At 43.6% G+C, this 24,109-nt stretch overlaps 1 protein-coding gene and 1 long non-coding RNA gene across 4 annotated transcripts; one reads left to right on the forward strand and one right to left on the reverse strand.

The window, feature by feature from the left end:
- The first annotated feature begins 28 nt into the window (after nucleotides 1-28).
- Nucleotides 29-24,105, forward strand: spidr (scaffold protein involved in DNA repair). Of its 3 annotated transcripts, none has more exons than XM_037276442.1 (20): nucleotides 29-233; nucleotides 383-532; nucleotides 608-644; nucleotides 912-1,070; nucleotides 1,166-1,296; nucleotides 4,688-4,884; nucleotides 5,134-5,237; nucleotides 7,071-7,263; nucleotides 11,981-12,149; nucleotides 12,225-12,463; nucleotides 16,674-16,829; nucleotides 18,959-19,049; nucleotides 19,348-19,479; nucleotides 19,569-19,628; nucleotides 20,355-20,553; nucleotides 21,258-21,401; nucleotides 22,320-22,416; nucleotides 22,483-22,594; nucleotides 23,015-23,074; nucleotides 23,738-24,105. In XM_037276442.1, exons 1-20 carry the CDS (start codon nucleotides 219-221, stop codon nucleotides 23,855-23,857), a joined length of 2,565 nt encoding a protein of 854 aa, XP_037132337.1. In that variant the 5' UTR covers nucleotides 29-218; the 3' UTR covers nucleotides 23,858-24,105. The 3 variants fall into 3 exon arrangements, with proteins under 3 accessions (XP_037132337.1, XP_037132338.1, XP_037132339.1); XM_037276443.1 differs by having other exon boundaries at nucleotides 23,747-24,105; XM_037276444.1 differs by lacking the exon at nucleotides 23,015-23,074 and having other exon boundaries at nucleotides 23,747-24,105.
- Nucleotides 1,571-3,999, reverse strand: LOC119137271. The gene is made up of 2 exons (XR_005100885.1): nucleotides 3,415-3,999; nucleotides 1,571-1,834 (listed from the first exon to the last, which is right to left on the reverse strand). It is a non-coding gene; the product is annotated as an uncharacterized LOC119137271 (long non-coding RNA).
- Nucleotides 24,106-24,109: the final 4 nt, after the last annotated feature.

Consider the following 24,109-nt stretch of genomic DNA (forward strand, 5'->3'; position numbering starts at 1 on the left):
ATGGGATGGCTTTAAGTGACAAGGTGTCATGTTAGTTCTTTCCATTAATCGGGGCACGCTGGTGATTAAATCAAACGCGTCGCAGCTATAACTACCCTTTAACTGAGTCCTAAACAATGCGGGACTGAATATTAATTTCACATCCTCTGTTTACATTATACGACGTCAAAATTCGTACAAAGTAGCCTCCCGCACTTACAAAACTTAATTCACAAAGTATGTCTTCAAGAAAGGTAAGAAACGAGCTCGCCGCTGTTGCTAATGAGCTAGTTCTAAGCAACGTTCACTTAGCAGCGACAGTTAGCTTCTCTACTTTTCACAGCGAACAAGACACAGAATTCAGGTGCTTTTTGTTTGCCATTTTGTGTCTGTGTCTGTGCAGCGTAAAAAGTGGTCCAAGGATTTAAAGTACGTTTTCTTCCCGGATAATATTGAATGCGGCGCGAGAAAACCATCCGCACTTTCGTCATCTTCCTCAGCCCGGAGCTGGAAGGAATGCGGAGAGAGTTTTTTGCACTCTCCGGTCGTGAAGGTGGATACAATTTTAATTTTTTGGGGGTCACTCTAGTATTAAACTTACCAAATGACCTTTGGTGCTTCGTTACAGGATGTGAAGACTTCAGGAAGACCACTGTCTTTATTTAGTAAGTTGACGCATTCACCTGTTTCAGGTACATTGTTATGAGAAAAAAAAATATTTTGATTATTTAACGTGCACATAAAGCAATGGCATTTTTATATCTAATGAACTGCATTTTTTTCATGTTTGTATAAAAAAAATTATATATATCCAACACTAAGAATAAAAAATAAGCCTGCCCACCCACTGAGAAGCCACACAAGCAATGGAAGAGCATAAACCTGTTTTATTGTTCCAAAACGTGACAACTATACTTCTTAACCCACCACAGACCATCACAATGAGGATCCGGTGGACATTGCGTGGAGCTCGTCCAGCGACAGCGGACCGTCAGACAACGATGAAACCCAACAGCAACGACATCACCGGCCTCGGGTCACAAGCTCTCACTCTCGCCCCAAAGCGCTTCACACTCTTAGCACTGATGATGGTACAGTGGAAATAAGTTTCTCAACACCAGTTCAAAAGAGATTCAATTCTTTTTTTAAATCACAAAAATCTTCCTTGCATCTGTCTGCACCGTAGTTGACCCGGCCATCATAGAAACAGACGAGTCAGAGCAGGACGTGGAAAAAGACAGCGGCCAGCAAATCTCTGACTGCGAGTCGCCATCCTGTGATGAAGTTCCTGAAGACCTCCCAGCTGAGCCTACTGATGTGAGTGAAGCATTTGCACATTTTATTTCTTTCTTTAATCTTGAACTCATCGACATTTCTAGTGTAATGGGCTGCTTTATTATTTAGAGGATCCCATTTTTGCAGACAACTAGTTGGACCTGAATGCTGGCAGCAAGTCTTTAAGTTATTGCTATGTATGAACAGTAGATGGCGCTGTGCGCCTTCCTAAGCTTGCAAGTCTTCCTGACAATATATGCACTATTATGTTCTGTTCAGTGTTTATGTATCATAAGGTAATTCTATTTTAAAAAACTGATAGAAATACTTGGATATGCATGAAGCATTTTCCCACAGGATGGCATATCGCATACATGCCTAGAGTAGGTTGAAACACGCCAGCCTGCCGTGCACTTTTCTAGAACCTTCTGGCCATGGTCCAGACTGTCAAAGTTCACAAGCTGAAGTTGCAATAAAACTCTGGCCGGCGCTCATCCACTGCAGCTATTTATCCTTCGTAGTGAATGTTTGTAGGGTGAAGATTTTTATTTTTTTTTGGAGCTGATGGAATCCAGCTGGACTGTTGATGACATATTTAAAGCACAATTTAGTGATTCAGTGATTGTACATGAACAGTGCAGATAGCAAATGAAACACCAGCTTTTTGGATTCTCTTCTGGAATCAACCCATTTCACCAACTAACTAATCATTCACCATCTGCTTTCCCATCTTAACAGTTTACTCGTTGGCTCTGAATGTGCCTTTTATTCCAGAGACGTAGTTTGGTCCGAATGATTAGACGGGTTCTCAAATTGCAGCAGCTCGTTTAGGAAGCAAACACAAATCTGTCCATTTTTGCACTTGTTACAAATGGCATACAATTTGTCATCGCCTCTTCATCATCATCATCATCAAGTGTTGGCATTTGAACTGTGTTTAGTATCTATATGTGCCGCTCTACGTTTGCGGTGTCAAGCCTCTGTCATCTCAGGTGCACTGTTTGTGCAAGGTTGGGCCGGCATGGAGGGAATGCGAGGAGTGGCGTGCACCAGCTCACAGCCGCACACGTTGTTTTCCTTGTTTCGGGTAATTAGCATGCCAGATGGGGACAAATTAGCAATGATCTGTGGTTGTAGTTTGGATTTTAACTGCAAAGTCTCCTTGCCATCAACTCTGCTTCAGTGGTGTTGCTTCCACCTTTCTTGTTAGGTCCATAGTAAGTATCCTGGCGCACTGCAGACTTTTCAAGACCAAAGTAGAGTCTTGTGAGGAAGTTCTCGAGTTTTTTGAAAGGAAACGCATCGACAGATTAGCATCCCCCTACCACAGAGCTGGCGACTTCCTCTTGTCACACTTTATTTTTGCTGTGATAAGCTTTCTGTGGTCAAGTAAAATGAAAGATTATGTATCTGGACCTGTGTGGGGTCACAGACCTCAAAAAAGAAGAAATATATTTCTTGAATCTACTCCTCCACAATATATGTATGTATTTTTTGCAGGCCCCTCTCAGGACACTATTTCTCGAGCAAAGGAATTGCAGTAAAAAGTGTCTACACATGTATATACTAAGTTCAAAACAAACAGAATCGGAAAGTCTACCACTCAAGTGGTGAAAATATTTAGATTGTGTTAACATTGGGTCTTGCAAAGTCAAACAATTTTTTCCTAAGAAATTTTCCCTGAGAAAACAATTTGTTCCAAGCTCAAAACTATCGCAGGCTTACGCATCGGGAAACTGTAAATTAAAACGAAAATAAAGCTGAATTACTCACTTTTTGAAGATTTGCAGAGCTGTCACCTAGTGGTGTGTTTTATGTATTGCTGGATTTAATCAGCATGCGCTCATATTTGACTGGTAAGCCACGATATTTTCAGAGTAGCGGCCCATTTTTTTCTGATGACTAGTTAGGTATGAAGGCTTTCGCTTTCCCTTCCGATTACGGCTCATTTTTTTCATCCAACTAGTGGTGTGTGATGCTTACGTACGTTCCATGATTATAGTTCCCAATTTTGTCAATTATTGATTTCATTTTTATTCTCTGCTTCTGTTATCAAAGCAGCCCATGTAAGCAGCTAACGAGTCGGGTCTGAATATTTTTCATCTGGTTCCCTTCTGACAACAGTCCATTTCTTTTGCCATCGACAAATCACCTTTTAACCTTTTGGATGCTCACGGATTTGAACTCTCACAAGAGCGGATGATGTCACGACGATGCTTTGAACCCCCCCCCACGTTTGGTTTTCATTGTCTTTCTCTGTGGATTCCAAGAAGAAAGCACAATGCAGCTGTTTGTCTCTCATATAGCTCCAGTCCTTACTGGAAAGCTCGTATGGACGCGGCCAACCCTAAATCAATCGGGATCTAACGGGATCCAAAGTGACAGGTCCAGGTCCCAAAAGTTTATGACTCCAGATAAATGCGCGGCTGACTCACTGCTGCAAAGCCTGCCAGGTTTGTGTTGTTGTACTTGCGCTGGAAGTACACAGGAGGAGCTGCGAGGGCGGTGTTTTGTTTCAAGGACTGCTTCCCAGATGAGACTCGCTCGCTCGCTCCAAACCCCCTGAAGCTGGCCACTCTTAAGGTTCACTAACCTCCGCCCCACCCGGCTGGACTAGGGCCACGCCGTCAGAGCAAAACTGTAAACATCTTTTTTTTTTTACTACTGTTTGTTCAAGAGAAGTTGGTCGCGGATGCTCACGCGGTGTACTCGGAATGCTTTCAGCGTCGGGTTTAAAGGCATTTTTGAATCGAGGCCAGGAACACAGTGTTCCGCTCTCTCTTTCTCTCTCTCTCTCTCTCTCTCTCGCTTTCTTTCTCTCCCCCGCTCGCTCTGGCTAGCTACGGCGTGACGTCGCCTGGCGCCCGGCCCAGCAGGGTCAAGTTGATTCGAATGGGAAAGCTTGGTATGCTGGTCTTGTCTACACATGACAGGAACTCAGGTTTCATGTGGATTTTTCCATGAGATTTGATTGTATCAGTTGCAATGAGTCGTGACGCAGCAAAAAAAATAAAAAATGCCTTGGAAATTATGCAGCACGCCAATAACCCCTTAGGGGCATATTTCACCTTTTCAAAATTGATTTAATTAAAAATAGAATGCCTTTTTTTACTTTTGTATGTAACGTACAGCTAGGTGCGGGCATAAAAAGTGGAAAAATTAATGCCCGTTAACTTTTTTTTTTTTTTTGCGCTTGAATGTTTGTTTTGCTTCGTTTCCCTTCCTGCTGCAGCCCCATTTAATCATTTAATCTTGAATGTTTGTATGCTTTATCGTTATTAAATATCAAATTGGGTCTTGTTCAAGCATTCTAGTAGAACTCATAAAACCTTTACTCTGTAATTCCTGTCATACGACAGCTCATTTCCACAACAAATGAGTAAATCTTACTCTCCCCCCCCCCCCCCCCCCCCCCCCCCCATGCATAACGCAGTTGGAGATCTCGGGCTTTGCGTCCGATGGAGAAACTGGCGACGACCCGCTGACCGACGGCGGACTTGATACCGAGAGTCGTCGAGGCGGCCAAATGTCTGCCAGTGACTGGGTTCAATTTGCTCACGCCATGCTACAGACGCCTAAGAGGCAGTCCATAGGCCCCAAAGATTTGGCCCAAAAGAAAACGTTCCAAAGGTGAGGAGGAAGCTTTCAAAAGGTACCAGAGAATTAATGTGCATTCAAACCGGTACGTTACTTCAAGACATCAGGCCGACACGAAGCTGATGTTTTGCTGAAAATGACAACTTCTTAAAGGTCAGCGACACGCTTAAGATCATCTTCATCTGTGGTTTGCCGGCTTACTGAGAATTTCCTTGAACTGCAAAATGTGGCGTGATCTATCACGCCTCACCATCTGCGTGTGTTTGCTTGCACATCCAACAGCGGCGGTCTTGCGGAGAGGCTGAATCGACTCGACTGCAGGCAGAGGTCAGCTGTGAACTTCTGGAGGAACCGCTCCACCTCGGACAACTGGACAGAAACCCAAGGTGCTGATAGCTCCATTCACACGAGAGTTGTTTTTATTCAGAGTTTGAGCACAAATGAAACTGTAGCACCATTATCCAGCTGTGTTGAGTTACAGTAAGCCACCTTTTGCTTTTACACCGAATCCACTAATAATTTGACCGCAGCAGCTGTATGCAATTTCACACAGTGACACACCGCCTTGGTTTTAGCTTCTGATACTTCCTCCAAAATTCAGGAAAATTAAGTAACAACCCCCCTCCTCCTCCTGTTTCTCTCCAGTACCTTTCACACAGAACAGTGGCATGGAACATGAGCTACTTTAATAAGCGAAAATAGTTTGACATCAACATTTGCTTTCAACTCAAGTGTGGCAGAAGTAAGTGTCTGGTGTTAGAGTTGACACCCTCGTCCCAGATTTTCAAAAGGCCCTTTCACACAGACGCCTTCCTTCCTCCATTTTGCTGCTTGATAGTTCAACTCGAATTTAATCCACCGTTCTACGTCGATAAAAGTTTCACACCTCGGCTGGTTTCTGCGTAAAAGGCAGATGAAATGTTAGATCTCCTGTCACAGCGCTGATCCTGCAGATTTGCAGCAGCTCTATGTAAAATGGACAATAATCTACATTCAGGCTCTTTTATTTCTACTTTTCCCCCCATTTGTTTGCAGGAAAGTTCAAAACTACCAATCAAATCTTCAGCCCTTGGTTGACTACTTTAAAATAATGAACCCAGGCTGTCATCATTTTTAACCTTTATGCAGCATTGTAAACTCTTTTCAATTATAGGTGAGCGTTTCGAGAGACCACATTGAGGAAGTACGCTTTGAACTCTGACCTCGCTATAGGTTACTTGCAGGAAACAGTCTGCCTACTTCTTGTTTTCCTTTCCGCGGTCGACTAAATTACTTCTTGTTGTCTCCAAAGAGCAGCTCATAGTTGACAGTTGGTTGTGGAAAAAAAAAAGATTGGGGTCATTTGGTTAGTGTAACCCAGCGGATGCAGAGACGTTATATAATGAGATTCAGCACTGTTGCCCATTGACCTTGCACCGAAACCAAAGCTGTTTCTAGTATTTTGGTTGCTTTATTTGCATCTAATGTTGAAGGAGCACTTTTAAATGTGACACGGTTGCAAACTAAAACCACAACCCCAACCATATTCAATTAATGTCACTGACTGTCAATCAAGTTTATTGTTGTTATCAGGTTATATAATCCTCACATTTTTTTTAAAAAAGGAAGTGCCTTGGCTTAAATTCTCTGCAGCTTTTGTTTCCTCCTGACCTAATTATTTCGTTTCACCTCTGCGGGGTGGCGGTTAGACTATTCCGATGTGTTTGCCATGTGGGATTAGACGCACGGAGCAGAAACGCTGCCCACGTTTTGACAAATGCACGTTGAGAAATGTAAAAATAATCACAGCTTTCTTGTAAACGCTTTGATATTGTTTAACACTAAAATACCCCCTCCGGCCGTGCTCAGGGAATCGGTAACACTCACAAAGCCGTATTGTGCTCAAGTTGACAGGCTGCCATTTCACAATCCAGCGCAATCAACTTTACACCCCAAAGCGCGCACGCTGAGCCAAGTCGTTTTCTTTTTGATTTGGCCGCTCAGAGGCTTTTTTTTTTTTTGATTGGCTCTTCTCTATTATCTCAGTCAACTAGCAAAAAAAAAAACTCACAGTAAAGCACTGTTTGCAATCAGCAGGTCACAATGGCAGCCTCTCTGTTATCGGTAGTGAATGATAGAATCTCAAAGTGCACAACTAATGAGTCCTTGAGAGAGTTGACGGCGAGCGCGCAAAGGCACGCACACGCTCAACATCTGTGTTGTTGTTGTTGCCGCTCCAGCGGACAGGCCCGGCGTGCTGGTGCTGGAGGTGCTGGAGGTTCAGGAGGAGTGCAGCGCACAACTGGTGCGCTGCCAGCACCACCCGCCGCCGCTCGCCCCGGCCGACCCCCGCGTGCTGGTGTTGCTCTGCAGGGAGAGGGCGGCCCAGCTCAACCCGGCGCCGGCGGACATCATCCACATATACCCACCATGGTGAGAGCATGTATTCATTTAAATTAAATGCCAAAGGCCATCACCTTTATGAATTGTCTATTCACAGCATTAAATTAGCCACGAATAAATAGAGTTCCATTCCAATTAGGTCATTCAAGGTAGGGCTGCCTGTTGCTGTTGTTCAAGTTCAGAAGGGTGACACAAAGTACAGTTCATTTGCGCTGGCATATAAATAGAAAAAACAAATCAAGGCCCCATTCAAAAAAAAAAAGAGAGGGCTGGATTTTGGTGAACCATTAGCATGCAACCAAGACCTTGCAGATTTGTATCCAAATTTGAAAGAGGCTGAAAATGTCCTCACCCCCCCCTCACTCACGATACATATCCCAATGGGGCCACAAAATCCAACTTGTCACTTGAACCTTGCAGTGTTAATCCAGTTTAAGTAAATCATTTATTAAATTGCCCTTTTTTTTTTTTTTTTACACAGATAATGCAGTTTTCTGCTTTATACCAAATTCCTACAAAAGAAATCCAAATCATGTACTTACGCCAGCAGAAAAATAAAGACTCAATAAAATAAAAGCCTCATAAAAGACTCTAATGGGCTGTAACATGCGAAGCAATAAACACTTGAGCCAAAAGCTTGACGATCTCAAAGTTTCTGATTTAAAAAAAAATAAATAAAAAAAAAGCGCACGCTTGTCCTTTTCAGGGACACAATTGCTTTTGCATTTCCCCTTGAAGAAACCGCTACCGAAAGGTGTGATATGATATATAGCCCTTTGCGATCCTAAAGAAAGTCTTAAAAAGTCCTAAGTTTAGCTTCCTTAAACCTCGTTTTCCCTTTTTTGTTGTGAGATTTATATCATTGCATTAGCGGAGGCATGACCTTTCGCATTTTACACATTTGACGTCTGCGCACACGCGTTATGTTTGAAATTGACGACATATCGGTGTCCGTTGAAGAAAGTAACACCCTGTGCGCTAAAATAAGAGGAAGAACTTGGCGCAAAAGTGCTTGCTCAGTAAAACCACTTTCCTGCGTTTCCGCCTTTTCGATATTTTTCTGTGTGGGACAAATCCATTTCTGGGCAGCCGTTCAAAAAAAAAAAAAAAAGACCCTGAGAGGCAATTGCACAACATAAGAGTTGACTCCCAACAACATGCTGGACAAAAGAGGAAGAGGAAGCGTTGCACGGGGACGGTTGCTTGACCACAGGCTGTCGGAATCTACTTGAAGTAAACTTCAAATATTAAATGGCATGGAGCAATGCATAGTTTTCCAATTGCTGGAATTAGAACATTATCATTTTCACTGCACGTTTCAAGTGACATGATTCTGACACATGGATTTTTTTTTTTGTGGAATTCCTGCATCAGCGCGTGCTACAGGTATTCCGTCATTGTAAACACATCCATGTGGGTTGTATGCGTTACTTGAAATGTCCCTAGAAATACAATGGGCTTAACCTGCTGTGCAAATCCAGTCTTTGATACAACAGCTGTGTCTCCTTAGTATAAAGCCTCGCTTTTTTTTTTTTTTTTTTGCCCCATTTGTCCCTGTATCAGCACCAAAGGCCCAGATGTGCCTCGGATAGGCGGGGGCCGGGTATGTTCGGGCCTCGCTTCGGAGTGGGAGCCAGGCAGTGGTGGTGGACTCCAGCTGTTGGGAGTTGTGAGCGCACTCTGGAATATCCAAGCTGGCGGAAGCGCTGGGGCCTCCTCAACGCGCTGACGTCACGGACAGCTCCAGGGAATGCTTCACATTCCTCTTCCTGGCAGTCGTTAGGTCATTTCCAGCAAGCCGAGGGGGGGGGGAGAGCACGCGATTATTTTTTGGAGCGTTTAGGGAGCGCGAGTGTGAGAGGGAGCCAAAAGAAGGCGATTGGAAACACATGGTGGCTTCAGCAACTTTCGCTTTTGTAAATCAAATGCTAGAAGGGCTTTTTGATTTATTTATTTTTCCTCACATTAATTCTCTAAAGCATAATTTATATGTAGAATAATGCATCTTACAGCAGAACTGTCAATGGAGAAAAAAAAAAAAACCACCCTAAAATGAAGGCATCGGTATGTCTAGTAAAATTCCTCTTTTCAAGCTTGACACCTGAGGGCTTTATCAGCGCCATTAATCCCGCTGTGCGGAGGATGGCTCCGCCCATGCATACCCGCTCCTTGCCCCTGAGTGGGCTGCGGTTAGAACGGAAATACCTGCGAGGCTGATTCACCTACGCACTGTGACGCCAGTAGCCAGCCACTCCTTAAATGTCAGCTGCCCACTCACCTGTTCCCGAAGAAGAAGCGACTTCCTCTTCCGGTCGACAGTACCGTACATTCTGCTCCAGTCATGCACGACTGAGTGTGTGTGTGTGTGTGTGTGTGTGTGTACGCCAATGACTAATCTTTGGCCAAACGCTCGGTATGATAAAAGCTCAATGACTGCAGCCACTTAGACGGTGTGAGAAAAGGTAACGGAAGTCCATGTTTGGTAAATATGGGATTGTTAAAAATACAAAAATACTTTGAACAAAGGTTTGCCCGTCAGTTGTTTGGCATTATATTGAGTCAATATGAGCAATTAAGGCCTAAACTATTTTAATACCCAGATAAGGTACCATATGTGGGGAGGCTAAACAGAAAAGTTGAAATGTATAAAAAAAAAAATTTAAGCTTAATGCTCATATTTAATGAATGAGCGCTCTCAAATTAGGTTGAAGTGGCCTTTAAAAAAGATTTACTAGAAAAAAAATGACCTATACATCTTTTACGAATGATATACAAGTACTGTATAGCTAGTAAAATAAAATAAAAAAGACTGAAAATATTTAAAAAAATAAAATAAAAGATGGATTTCTTCATTCCTCGAAAGGGGTTGATTGTTCGGCCCAAACTAAACCGCTTTTGGGATGAATTTGACATTTCAACAACAATGCAAAGTCATTCACGTGTAGTTATGAGTCAAAACATGATGCTTCGTTCCGAGAAGAGATAGACAATATGGCCTTTGAAGGAATAAGAAAATAAGTGGTTTGTCTTGGGAGGAAAAAAAAAATCCCGTTTGTCAAAATATCTACATAAACACAATCTTTAATAAGCGAGCGTTGAAAATGTTCATCAATTTAACATGATGAGCTGTCAAACGGCTCGGCCGGTCCATATCTGTTGCGAAATGGCGCATTCCCTTCAGCTCTCCCACACTCTTTTCCACATGTAGTTAGACAGGTGAGGGAAGGAAAAAATGTTTGCAGATTAGATGCGCATACTTCCCGGTCATGAGTTTAAAACGTAAATCAACAAAACAACGTAAATCGCTTGGAAATGGTTTGCGGGATTGACTCCCCTGATTGCTTTCCGCCAGGCTACTTACTCATCATATGCAAACCAATGATGTCTTTCTTCTCAGCAGGAATTAAGCTTGCTAGTCAAAAAAAAAATACAAAAACCAAAATTCTACATTGTGCATTTTTCCCCCACCCACATCTTTTTCCCCGAAGACTTAATTGTTTAATTGTTTGGACAAAAATCAACTGCCATCTGACTTTTAAAGTTCCTGCTAGGGCCAATATGCAAAGTCATTTGTCAGTGATTGAGTCAAATCATGTTGGTTGGTGGCCATCCAAAATCTGTCTTGCACTCATTTAATTGTAACCTCCTTGGAGTCTGGCCTACATCCAAGTGTAAAGAAGGTGAACGATACAATACGCTGTGCACGTAATAAATGTTAAATGACTCCGATAATAGATGGAGAGCACATACTGTACATGCCCGAAGCACTGACTGGCATTTTTTTGTACTTGGCAACCATTGCCAGGTTGAATTTGGACTCAATCAAGAACAATAGCATTGTGTTGAAGATTCACTTTAAATAAAAAACAAAACCACAAATCACAACGATTGGAGAATATTTTTCCAAAGTCGCGCACATCCAAACAAATCCCTCCCCCTCGACGTACGTGCGCGTCGTCTTGCCGCTTCATTTGCACCCACGTCAGAAACATGCTGCAACTCGCATGCCAGATCCAGTCACAGAGTGCACTTGGCGCTGACTCAGCAATAATCCACCATTCTGTTCTTCATGTCACATGTGGAAAGGATTAGTCGTAAATCAGTACTACTATAAACAATGTGCTGTGTAATTATAAGGGCTGTTTTTCAAGTTCCTATAATACCCGCGAGAGGTGCCGCTCAATCGCTCTCTCAGGTACACAAGCAAAGGAGAAAAGTTTTGCCTGGCTTTGTTTTCAAAATCATTTAAGAATGTCCATTTTGGAACGTACACCCGAGTGAAATTCAAGCCACTAAAAGCAAAAGCAAAGAATAGCATGGCGCGTCCTTTTTTTCATTGACATCGGCCAACAATCCGCCTGTTCCTCCGATGATGTCACATCCTTAAAAGAATCAATTGCTAAATTGTCACTACGAAACTTTTGTTCCTTCTTATTGACTTCACTCATCTAATTCAGCGAAACCACCAAACGAATCAATAGCAGCAGTGAAAGATTTTCACGGATTTTTGAGCGTCCCTCGCAATTGGAGCATCGTTTCAAAAGAAAATAAACAGCCCTTGCAACGGTGTAAAACGTTTTGGCGAGAAGCACGCATCTGTTCCGCATTGTAACTTTCCTCGTAGATCTCATATATCAGTTTGACATAAAAACTCCCTCCTATAACCTTTTTTTTTTTAACCTATTGCTTGTTTCGCATCTCGACGCAGGTGTACGGCAACTGATGCACCGCTTTGGTCTCTTTGCAGGCAAAGTCTCTCTGTGGAACGCTTAGGCTGTGACATTATTCTCGACGCACGCTTCACCCGGAAAGTCCACCCTGCTTCCAACGCCGCCCGAGCGCCGCCGACAGGCTGGTTTGCCACCAAACGGCTCGTACCGTACCCTCTGTGTCCAACGTTTGCTACGCTGTCCAAGGTCGTGGAGTACATTAATTCTGAACTTGTGTGTCCAACATTGCAATCTAAATTTCTATATCTTAATTCCTCTCAGGCAGCCACCGCCTCTGACGGTTCCAGCAGGCAGAGCTCGGCTGTCCCGGCAAGGCAGTGCCAGTCTCTCCTGGAAGCTGTTGAAGCCCTGGACCAGGCTGGTTCTTTGAGCCAGGATGTGGTGCTGGTGGTGGTGCTGGTCCAGAGGGTCTACTCCATCCCTGCGCCTGCTGTATCTATCGCTAGCATCAGACAGCACTCCTCCGCTCCTCCTCCTCCCCCAGAGCAAGGCAAACGCAGGTACTCCAATCCAGGCCTTTGGTTTTTTTGGGCCTGCAAAATCTGGAAGCGATAAAACATTTGATGTGTTTTTGGATGCTTTCGGGACCACAATGTGGAAGGACTCCTTGGTGGCACAATGTGTCTCAGTGGTCAGGCTATTGTTCGCATCCCAGAAGGCCGAACAAAGCAAGCACGCTGTCGCCATATGCCGTTGCTTGACAAAAGGACACAAACACGTCTTATTGGATCCAGCCGCACTGCCAGTGAGGCGCGCCAAATTCTCAACCAAAAAAAAAAAAAAAGAGAGAAAATAAAGCCTGTGTGATCTTTTGGAATCTCAAGCACCAGCACGCCAGAGTTGAACCCTTGCCCACTTGCTAGCTGGAACAGGTTTGTAACCGTTAATTTAATTTTCTTCAAAAAACAAATACGTGCCGGTGTGAGAAAGGTAATGGCAGCTTTGGTCGCCTCGAAACGTCCTTTTACAATGGACAGTAGAAAAACTAGACGTGCCGTACAGTAAAAGTTAGCCGACCAAACAAGACTTTATCAAATAGAATACAGAGTAAAACAAACATGTCAACAAATTCCGTGGGTCAATCCGCTTCTTCTTTTGACAGTCACACTATGTTGTTTGTGGTTCAATACAAAACTGTGCAGTCTGTCAAATTTCATCGTTGAAACAGGAAGTCAAACTTGGCCAAAGTCCTGCATTGGAGACCGTTGAAATCCTCCTGCGACTTTGAAATGCCACACCACAGCTTTGTTGTAGTTAATGAATTAGTGAATGAGCTTTTTTTTTTAAAGTCAAGCAATCCACTGTGACCTTTAGTTGCCTGGCCCTCCCTTGGCGGGTTGTTTTTGTCTTGTGCTGAGTAATAAAGTCAAGGCATTGGGTTTGGTCCAAACAGATCGGGTACTGGTTGCGAGCGCTGCCGTGCAATGACGGCAGGTCAGCTGACACGTATTCAGCCAGTTGTAATACGACACTCGCGCCTGCCATGCTTCCTCTGTGGCTGGTAAACAAAACTTTGCACCCCCACAACTTGGCCGGAAATACTCCCTCCCTTTTTTTTTTTATCATGCCTCTTGTTAACCAGAGTCAACAGGTTGAGTTAGTAGTTACGGGATGGAGGTGGGGCACACTGATAATAATAATGACTTCAGGATATTTCTCAGCCTGCTCATTGTTGCGTATTTGCCAAATTACCATTTTGACCCACATTTCTTCCCTTGTTGAAATGTTTTATGACACAACAGACAATCACCATATTTGAATAAAATGCGAAATATCTGCCCATCCTATTCAGCCAATCAGATCTGTGTCAAAGGAATATTAACGAGCCAAATATATCCGAATGGCCGCCAGAATATGTACATAGATGAATAATGAATTGTCACCAAATTTCGACGTGTATCAATAAAATCTCGTGGCTCATTGTGTTCCTCCTAGTACTTTTCCAGGATGTCGGTGAAGAGAGAGAAAAGGAAAAAAAAGGTTGCTCTCACTAGCATCCTGGTGGTCCTGCTCTGGGTGACCACGAGGACACTTTGTGCCTCTCTTGTCAGGTCCCCAGCCTCAATGACTCACTTCTTTCTGCGCTCACGGTGTTTTTGATACTTTCTTTGTGTCGAACACACCCAGGAGAAGGAAGATGAGCGCGATATTTACGCCTGGAGAAGATGTCAAGTTCCTGTAAATTTTGGAGTAGAATAAACAAGAAGATTAACTGTTTGCAGGAAGTGAGAAGAGTCTTTATTTTCTGCGGCCGCAAAGGAACACAATGTGCTGCGAGGATCCTGTTTCAGCCATGTTTATCAGCCTCCTTGCACCCATTGGTGGACAACACGTAGAAAGGAATCCCGCCTGCCCCCCCACCCCCACACACACAAGCTCCAATGAGGCCTCTCCGCTGTATTCTCAATGCGTGGGTCACTTACTTAGCGCGCTGCCAAGTAATGTTGCTTGTGCTTGCTGTGACTCTGTACTAGAGCGCGCACTCCGAGTAAGTGGATCTTAGTTCCTGGAAGAAACGTTGCGCTGCTAAGAATTCTGCGCTTGCTCACAATAACAAATTCCTCAAAACAGCCTCTGAGGGAAAGGGGTGAAGGGTCTCGCTAGAAGGAAGTTTGGTGCTGAGGCTTCTCGTGTGTGTGTGTGTGTCGAGCTGGTACAACCGGCCTATTTGTTATCTGTCAAGTCTTGGATCACATATTTCACTTTTCCTTTTCGTAGGCTCAAGTTGAGACAAGCTGCAGCAAGAACGACATAGAATATTTGTTTGGACCGCATTTGGCTCACAATTTTGGAAATATTTCAATTGAGGATTAGTTATAAAAAAAAAAAAGAACGTCTTTTCAACCTGTTACCAAAATAGGATTAACAATGACAATGTTTGAAGTTCACTTGAATTGTATTCATTTGTATGCTATTGAAATTGTACAACTACTGTTGGGCTAATGGCTGATTGAGCTATTGCAGTAGAGCGCCACCTACTGCCAAGGAGGACTTAAATGCTATCAGATTTTTTTTTTCAGGGCCTTAAATTTCGGCGGCTCATGTCGGCATCCTTCATGAGTACCCGATACCTTTAAATAAAGCCAACACAGGCTCAATCCCAAACCTAGTTTGAATTCACCCCACTATTGAAAACAAAAAAGGAAGATAACGATGGATTGACTCCCACTGTCGAGTATCAACTATTTGTATCCAAGCACTTCAAATCAATTTTCCGGAATATGTCCCCTTGAAACATAAATTCTTTTATGAGGAACAAAGTGTTCTGCGTCTCTGGCCACAACAAACATTCCCTCAACACTACTTTAAACATTTATCAGCGTGTGATGGGTAAAACATGAGTCGTTTTATGTATCGCAATGACCAGAAATGATCTCGGCGCTTGGCTCTTGTGGTGTGAACCGTGTTTTGTTGGTGACACATTTCTGAAAATGAGTCCCAGACTGGGTGGGGTCTGTTCACTCTGTGCTGAGCCTCAAGTCAAATCCATATGTTGTTTTCTCAAAGATGAATTTAGGTGTTGCATGAATGCAAACAATTGGGAATAACCTTGGTTAGAAGTCTAAAAAGTCATGCGGAGAATGTTGTTTGGAAATCTTTTTCTAGATCAACAAACACAGGCCCCACCTCATATTTACCAATCCGCACGTTTATAGTCTCAATCAGGTGGTCGAAAACCATCTCCAAACTTTCCCAGTGCTTGGAATTTTTCCGCAAGCATGCACATACATGACGGGCGCTCTGACGGTCGGTTCCCCCACTGCCTCCCTCCCATTTCGTTTTTTCCCAGAGTTCTTCCCCCGCCCACTCCCGTTTCCCTCGCTCGTCTCAGCGGGGGGTTTAACCTCCACTGTTTACTCCTACGAGCTGGTGCGGCAGGCCCCGTGTCTGGACTTGACTGCCACAGATAGAAACCGAGGGCCTGTCGCCGTGCCAGCACTTAGCCTTGTGTGTTTTTAGGCCAAATGTTCTTCTGCCAGCAGCAGCAGCAGCCTGTCAAACCAGCCACCAGCAGCAAACACTCGAGACGCCTCTTGCATTGCAATAATGTTACTGCTAACTTCATTTTTTATTTTTTTTGGTGGTGTGTGATTCTAGGAATGCAATCTGATTTAGCTCCGTGTGAATGTCTATATCAGGGGTGTCAAACTCGTTTTTTTCGCGGGCCGCATTGTCGTCATAGCTTCTTTCGGAGGGCCATTATGACTGTCAACCCAAATAAATGTATGAGCACCTCATATTATATAGAGTAAAAGCTTCAAAACAAACTGACAAATAACTCCTTTTCAAATCAGACGAGTCAAAACTGGTCAAATATTTAAAAAAAACACAAAGATATTATTAAAGGTGAAGACAATTTGCAATTCTAGTAATGACACACAAATTTGATGCACAATTTGTCTTTGCGGGCCACATAAAATGATGTGGTGGGCCGTATCTGGGCCCCGGGCCTTGAGTTTGACACCTGCGGGCTATATCATGCAAGTGCTTTTTGACCATCTCCACATGCTCAAACTTTAAGTTGACAACATTGAAAAGGAAGAACCTTACAGTGGAATGTTGATAAAAGGCCTCGAAGGCAGAAAAACCGCATTTTTCTGACACCGACTCCTACATTAAGTGAAAAAGTTGTCATTTGACGGGAATAGTTAGTATCTTTTTATGATATTAAAGTCACAGCGTGACATTTGAGATGCTTGTGCTTCGCAGGCTTTGTGTGCTGGTCCAGGACAGTTTTGGGATATTCAGCGTGGTGCAATTGCACCTACTGGCCCTGGATGACCTGCACCGATACTGCCGGGCGTGGCGTGGGCGGACCTGCGCCCTCCGAGGCGTCAAGGTCGTGCAGCGCGTCACCCGAGACAGGTGAGGACCCAGCTTTGTGAATGATAGATGAGAATCAGCCGCCTAGTTGGGCTTTTAATGGAGCTATTTGACGTCTTATCTTATCTCAGTCGGGTATCTCTCCGGGAGAAGATGAAATGACTCGGATAGGCGAGGCTCGTAAAGCGGCCAGGAGATGCGCCCAATTTGTCACGCACACGACTCCGCCAAACTATGTGAGATGCTGAACATCCCATTCACTGTCAGTCCGCAGCTCTCATGAAGCTCGTTGCCCCGCCAGCGGTGCTCCTGTGTTGACACGGAAGATGATACCGCCACCACGCTCAGAATCCCAGATTAGCTTCAGTTAGGAGAACTGCCACGAGAGCATTTCATGGCGGGGCGGGGAGATATATGATCATGTTCCTCGAGGTGGTCAGTGATGGATGAGCGCTTGGGCCAAAAAAAAAAAAAGTGGCGGCGGCCGACGCTAAATGTGGCTTTCGATTTTCTTTGAACGACTGTTTTGATTCTTTAAATAGCTTAAATAAATAAATAACATGCTTGCTACCTGAATGTACAGAAAAATAAAGTGTAACTTCCAAGGTTTTCCAAAGCAAACCATTCATCTGCTCCAAAGTCAGCCAGCAGGGTGAACTAGTGGTTAACTTGTCCGCCTCGTCGTTTGGAATTCACTTCCGGTCCTCCTGTGGGAAATTTGCATGTTCTTCACATGCTTTACTCAGTCTGGCATCCGCCCACATTCCGAAAGCACGCATACTTTAAAGACTCTGGTGGAATCCATGTACCTATAGAATCGTAAATTTTCCAAAGGCCAAAATAAACGGCGTGTTTGTTTAACTATTAACATGTAGACTGACTAAAATAGTATCGCTTTGAGGGAAGGAGGAAAAAAAGTGCGAGTAATGCAAATACAAAAAATGTTGTCTGTAAATAATTTGTAGGAAAAAAGAAATATTTTGTTTATTCAAACTCACAATTAACCATTCAGGGAGTTTGATTTGTTTTTAAAAAAGTTTTATTACAAAAATGAGTTTCAAATTGGTCTTCAGAAAATTACATTGTTTAATAACTCTTTATAGTGTGAGTTTCAGTTGGGTCAGTCTTTCACATCAATAAAAAAAAACAACCAAAACAAAATTGAAGCCACCTATTTTGTTCAAATGTCATGTCGGAGAGCTCGTAAATGTCAGGCACGAGGCCTCTTTGGCACCGGCGCTAGCAATGCGACTTACTCATGTTGCCATCACGGGGGAGCTACATTTTTTCCACTACAAACATCAGTCAAGAGCTGTTTGACGTGTGTCACGTAAATCAAAAAAACATTTAAAAAAAAATAATAATAAATGACGGTCGCTCCCATTCACAGCAAGCTACCTTTGCAGCGTGATAAAAGTCAATGTAGGGAAGACACTTGTTAAAATGCAAATCTCAAAATTACCTGAAGCTGACAAGTATGGCTGCATACGTTGTTACTCATCCTCAAGCAGTCTCACTGGACTCGAATGGGCTGCAGAACCGGTTCCATACAAAGGACACTTGTGATTACAAGGCTGACTAAGTCACTGATAAGACGTACATGAATGAGCAGCATTGACAGAGTACCGTCGACTCATAATGACACAGGTTTTTTTTCCTTTCCTCTCCTAGTTTCGCTTTGACAGCATGTCCAAGCGTGTGTCGTCTGTCAATGAGGGAGATTAAAACTAATCAAGCAGTACAAATACATCATATGTCATTTTCTAAATTGTTTTCGGGCGGCCCACAACTCTTTTTTTTTTTTTTTTTTAATTTCTACAATATTAAACTCATTACAATGCAATTCAATTCAGCCTTTGACCTCGGTGGGAGTATTAGCTTTTGTTGACCCTTAAAAAAATAATGCGATTCATTGAAGGAGGTGGTCGTTTGTGGCAACTGTGCGCAGGTATGGCATACCGTGTTTTTGTACGTGAATGTGACCTGCATTGAGAATAGTCAGCAGAAAGCATCGATGAGCACTCGAGAATGCTCAGCCTCCCTTTTTGCTGCAGTGGAAGTGAAACTGCTTGCCAAAGTTCCACTAAAGTCCTTTATTCAGCAACAAATCCACCCCACCACCTGCCCCACCCTCCTCTCACTCCTTACTCTACATCCTGTCTCACTCTCAGGGACTCCAGTCTTTTCAGCCTGATCGACAGTCTGTGGCCCCCACCGAAACTCCCCCTCGAGTGCCATGGGAACGTGCCAAGCATGCCCAGTGTAAGTTCCAACTTTGGCTGGACACATTAGTAGGTAGACCTACACAAATCAGTGCAAGCGTGCAAAGAGCAAACTGCCCTCTCAAAACAGGCTAATTTCAGCGAGGCCCAAAAAAAATCTTTGGATATTTTGACAACATTATGAAAATGACTCTGGTGCATTAACAAATATTGCTAAAAAAAATATTGTTGTTGATTTGATTGGATGCAGTGACTTCCTTGAGGGTCATTGCTGTTTGGTTGCCTGGCAACCAGCAGAGACGTTCAAGCTCGTCATAATTGTCGCATTTTCCTTCTAGAGCCGTCCTCCCAGCTTCTGCTACATCCTGTCAGGTCAAGAGAGCTCCATGGAAGCCACGGAAGAAGGTACTGGCGGCGTGTCCCCGCTTCACCTTCCGCCCGCAAAGCAAACCCTGCGAGATATACTGCAAGTGAGGCGCTTATCGTGCAGGCAGTAAGATGTCAAATGAAGTTGCGCAATTGCCCAAAACCTCAAACTTCTTCTTTTTCTCACTTGCAGGATGACCACAAAACATATTGCTGCACTTTTATTGCCACTGTAATTTACAAGAGAATACAGGTATTTTTTTAAATATATTTTTCACTTGGAATATTATTATTGTTCTTAATCATCAATTGTCTTTTTCAACAATCCTGAAAACTCACCAATTTTTGCCCCCATCTCAGGGGGCGGCCATTTTGCCCCTTGGTGTCGACTAAAAATGGCAGTACCACACAATATGGCCGCCCCCTCGGGTGAATCAAAACAGCTCGATTTTTCTGCTTAATTCATATTCTATAAACAGAGTATGAATCAAAATACCGTAATTAAACGAGTGGGGCCACATATTATTATTATATAGACAACGTTTAATGTGATTTCCTCTTTAATTGTGAATCTTTTTTGCATCTCATCTCATTTTGAGGATTCTCTTTATTTCTGCTCAGTTTGCACTTGGCGATTTAAAACCAAAAGTTTGCTCAAAGCGGCTCAAAGCACCTTTTTTCAGCTTCTTTGACCTCCAAACTGATAAGATTGGCCTCTGACGTCGAGAAGAGCGCTCGTATCGCCGCGCGTGATAATGCGCGCGAGGCTGGGCCGTTCTTTGCTATTGATTGGCCAAACCTTTAAACTTTGACCACGATGAGATAGCAAGCTCCAGGTGGACTTTGACGCGCCGATTAGATGTGTGAACGAGCCCGCGTCGGTAAAAATGCCGCTCTGTGTCTTAACGGGGTGAGTGAATCATCCCAAACGGAAGAGCTGAGACGAGCCATGATCATTTGCGTCTCCTTCTGCCCTTAGACTCGCGATGTAGGTCAAGGTGAGGTGTGGCTGGTGCTGACAGACCAGAGCTTGCAGGACAGCTCGCCCGACAGGCCCTGCAGGCGAACAGTGGCACTGCATGTCAATGCTTCCTGTGCACTCACTTCCTGTGTCCTAAAAGCGCTGAGCGACCCAGCCGGGTGCCGCTTGTCCTTCACAGACGCCATCAAGGAACATGGTAGCGTTTTACCTACCGCCGTTTTCACTGTGAAATATTAGTCGTCTGATTATTTGGTTGTTGTCATAAGAAGTATGATTTTTACCCAAATAATGGAGCTCCAATTTAACACAATACCTGATGTGTTCTTTTAAAAAAAAATTTTACCTCTGTGCATTTCAAGTAACAGATTTTTCATTGACACGTTACACGTTGACTACAAGTTGGTAGAAGGGAAACTTACATATGCTAAATATTAAACCGTGTGTCAGTGAAATATGCAAAGATATTTTGAGTGCGAGATTCCACTGACCATCATTGGCCACATTTGTAGCTACACTGGATCAACCTTCATATGGGGTTGGTAGTCATTTATTAATTTATTTCGCGTTTCATCACAACAATGTGACCCCTAGTTCATTATTGGGTTTTCCCCATATAAAGTCTGCGGAGGTTGAAACTGGCATTTAAAGCGATATGAAAGAAAAAAAACATTGTTGCTTCTGAAAACATAAACATGGACTCATACAGCATTGTGGAGCGAGCTCGTCTCGGTTACAACCTGTGCTGACTTAAATTAGACAACATTTATTTATCCGCTTCGGTGTGTGCTGCTGTTTTGGTTCGCGACAGAGTTCAAACGGGATACGTGGTTTTCAATTGAAAAATCACTCAACTGAGATCATTAATATAACATGTGTTTTATTATTATTTGGTGCATCCAGGTGTCCTGTTGTGCGTGGAACATTCCATCATCGAAGTCACGGACTCGGTCGCCTCTGGCTTGATGCGGGAGCCCCAGGCCCAACCTGCGAGACTGGATCTGCTCGATGAGGGGGTCACGCCCAACTCGCTGTGTACTCTCTCAGGTCAGTCACACCCACCCAGCGCCTTCAACACACTCCTCTCGGGGTAAAAAAAAAAAAAAAAATTCCGGTCAGTCAAGGTCTTTGAGTTTGAGTCCGTCAAAAGGTTTCAAATGTTCATTTTTCAGTGCTCTTGAAGGCCAACTCACACTTTGAGTTGCTTGCGCTTTTCAACAACTATTAAATGTTTGCTAAAAACGAACACATTTAATTTGCCCCGGCGGCGTGACGGCCAAGCCGTCAGTGAAAAAGTGTTTCCTTTCTTTGATTCCTTCCAACTGTGCAAATGTGGCTTATAAAAGAAAAAAAAAAAAAAAAGCAACATCTTAAATCAGATAATAATCTGCATCTGTCGACTTGTGCGTGTCACAGTGGAGGGGCAAAGTGCACACCCGCGACCCCTCTCGATTCAGCCGTCCGCACATGTTTGCTCAGGTGGCCGAGAAAATAAATACAACATTATCTTTTGCGCTCAAGTGTGAATCGTATCTGGTGGAAATGATGAGTGGAGTAAGAGCCCGGGCCCAGAATGTGCTAGAACTTGTTATCAATTTCTTATTTAAGGCAGCATACTTGTGTTGTTTTTTTTGGGGTGTTAGGAGTCAGATGTGGTTCTGCTTTGTCTCATTGCCAGCTCCATTTTTTTTTTTTTTTAAATCCTCTGAACGATCAGAAAAGTTTGATGCCACATTAAAAAGCTGTTGATATCAAAATTCGTGTCACCAATTTATCGAGGGTTCCATTCGTGGCTTATTTGGGCAAATCCCAAAGGGTTTGAAAGGGCAGATTTGAACCACCATTGCTTGCAAAAGTTTTTTTTTCCCCTTCCATGCTAAAACCCTTAAAAAAGGTGATTGGTTTGTCGGAAAAATGACAATTTCAAGTCGAACCAACACGCAGATTTGCATTTTATCTTGCCAGGGGTGATTGTCGCTGTGGATGAAAGCGCGTCTTACTCCTGGCCCGTGTGCAGCCTCTGCGGAAGCCACGACTTAGAACCGACAATACCTCCGCCAAGGTAAATTTGTAAGACAAGAGAGCGGCCCCGCGCCCGTTGTTGTTGACTCGGGTGTTTTCGTCACAGGAGCTTCCACTGCGTCTCATGCAAGTCAAGGGTGGACAAGCCAATTACCAAAGTGCAAATGGCAGTCTTCCTAAGATCCGCTTCTGTACAAAATTGCACTATAAAAGTTAAGGTGAGTGTGCTTGATTTGGTGACCGTATTTCTGCAAATGGCACAATTTGAGGTATATGTAAATTGTGCCAAAACCACCTTTTTTTTTTTTTTTTTTGCCATTTGGTGGTCGTAGCTAATTTTACTCTCATTTGATACGATGCAATATTTGGATTCCGTCGAAAACAATGCAAACCTGTTTGAAGCATTTCTATATCTTGTTGTGTAACTTTGTAATCAGTCTTGTAAAAGCGATAAAAGCATCAGCTTTCCCTCTGCTGATACGCACTATATGTTGTTCAATGTGGGGTCAATGTGTCACTCAGCGTCTGGTGTGCATTAGCGGTGAGTCATTAGTTTTAATTTACAGTCTTAAGAGGATTATTAGCAGTATTAACGTCAACACTCGTTTTGTTTTTTTCTTCCCCTCACCGCCACACAGCTGCAGCAAAATACGATCATGTCCCTTCTTGACACGGCCGGGCTGGAGCATACAGCGGCGGTAGGTGTTTTTTTTTTTTTGTTTTGTTTTGTTTTTTAACAACAGTATGCACACTTCATTACATAAGAGGCGGGCGCTCTGATTGCACCACATTGATCTTTTGTCACGTCTGGTGATAAAATTGGCCCAATCCCTGAGTTGTTATTGTCCATTGGCGGTAGATATAGAACAAATTTTCACTACCTTTGCGGTAGCGATGCAATAGATAGAATATCTTTTGGCTGCATTGTCATGTAGTGTGACAGAATGAGTATTTTTATTATTATTAATCTAAGAACCATCTTCAAGCATCACTGTACCCTTAAATATACAGTAGCGTAAACACGCAGATGCACGTGTCAGTTTTGACGACGATGATGATCGTACACGATGTACAGTACTTGTACGCACACGTCAATATTTATGACGATGACGAGTTGGTGTAGCCGTGCGGATCAAACAATGCACGGCAAAGCGCAAAAGTCATCTTGATGATGACCAACCGCCTGAGACTTTGTGTACAATCATCCACTTTGACCTTTTTTTTTCTGATGAGAAATGAGAGCCATTTGTGACTCATTAGGGCAAGGCAAGTTTGTTAGATGGACACTATCGATGCAGTGAAATAATTACAACTGCTTGCATGTAATTCTCAACATTTTCCGTGCGCGCTTGTGCTTACAGATTTCAGAGTTTGAGGTGTCCAGTGTGCTGGGGAAAGAAGTGGGCCCCCTCACTCTTTACGTCCGCTTGGTCTCCAGGAGACCTTCACTATGGATCAGCCTGGAAGAAATCTGTCTTTGAGGTCCTTTTTTTTTGTGCGCGTGTGTGTATACCCCCCCCCCCCCCTTTTTGACGGCCTCTTGGTGACTGCACGAGGCGAGCACTCTGCAGCAGGAAGACGTGGTGGTGGTGGTGTGGCAGTTGACAGACCCAGCATGGACCAATGGCATGCCTCCTGTCAAAGCCGCCCACGTGCTGCATCAAGCCATTTCACTTGTCCCGCGTTTATTTAAATGAAGAAAAATAAAGTTCTCTTACTGATGACTCCACAGA

This window comes from Syngnathus acus, chromosome 17 (genome assembly GCF_901709675.1).
Source record: "Syngnathus acus chromosome 17, fSynAcu1.2, whole genome shotgun sequence".
Lineage (NCBI taxonomy): Eukaryota > Metazoa > Chordata > Actinopteri > Syngnathiformes > Syngnathidae > Syngnathus > Syngnathus acus.

Excerpts from the sequence above, each read along its gene's own strand:
- spidr (XM_037276442.1), top strand. Across the intron at positions 7,264-11,980 it reads ATCCACATATACCCACCATG|GCAAAGTCTCTCTGTGGAAC; the intron begins GTGAGAGCATGT and ends GTCTCTTTGCAG. Across the intron at positions 19,480-19,568 it reads CCCTGCGAGATATACTGCAA|GATGACCACAAAACATATTG; the intron begins GTGAGGCGCTTA and ends TCTCACTTGCAG.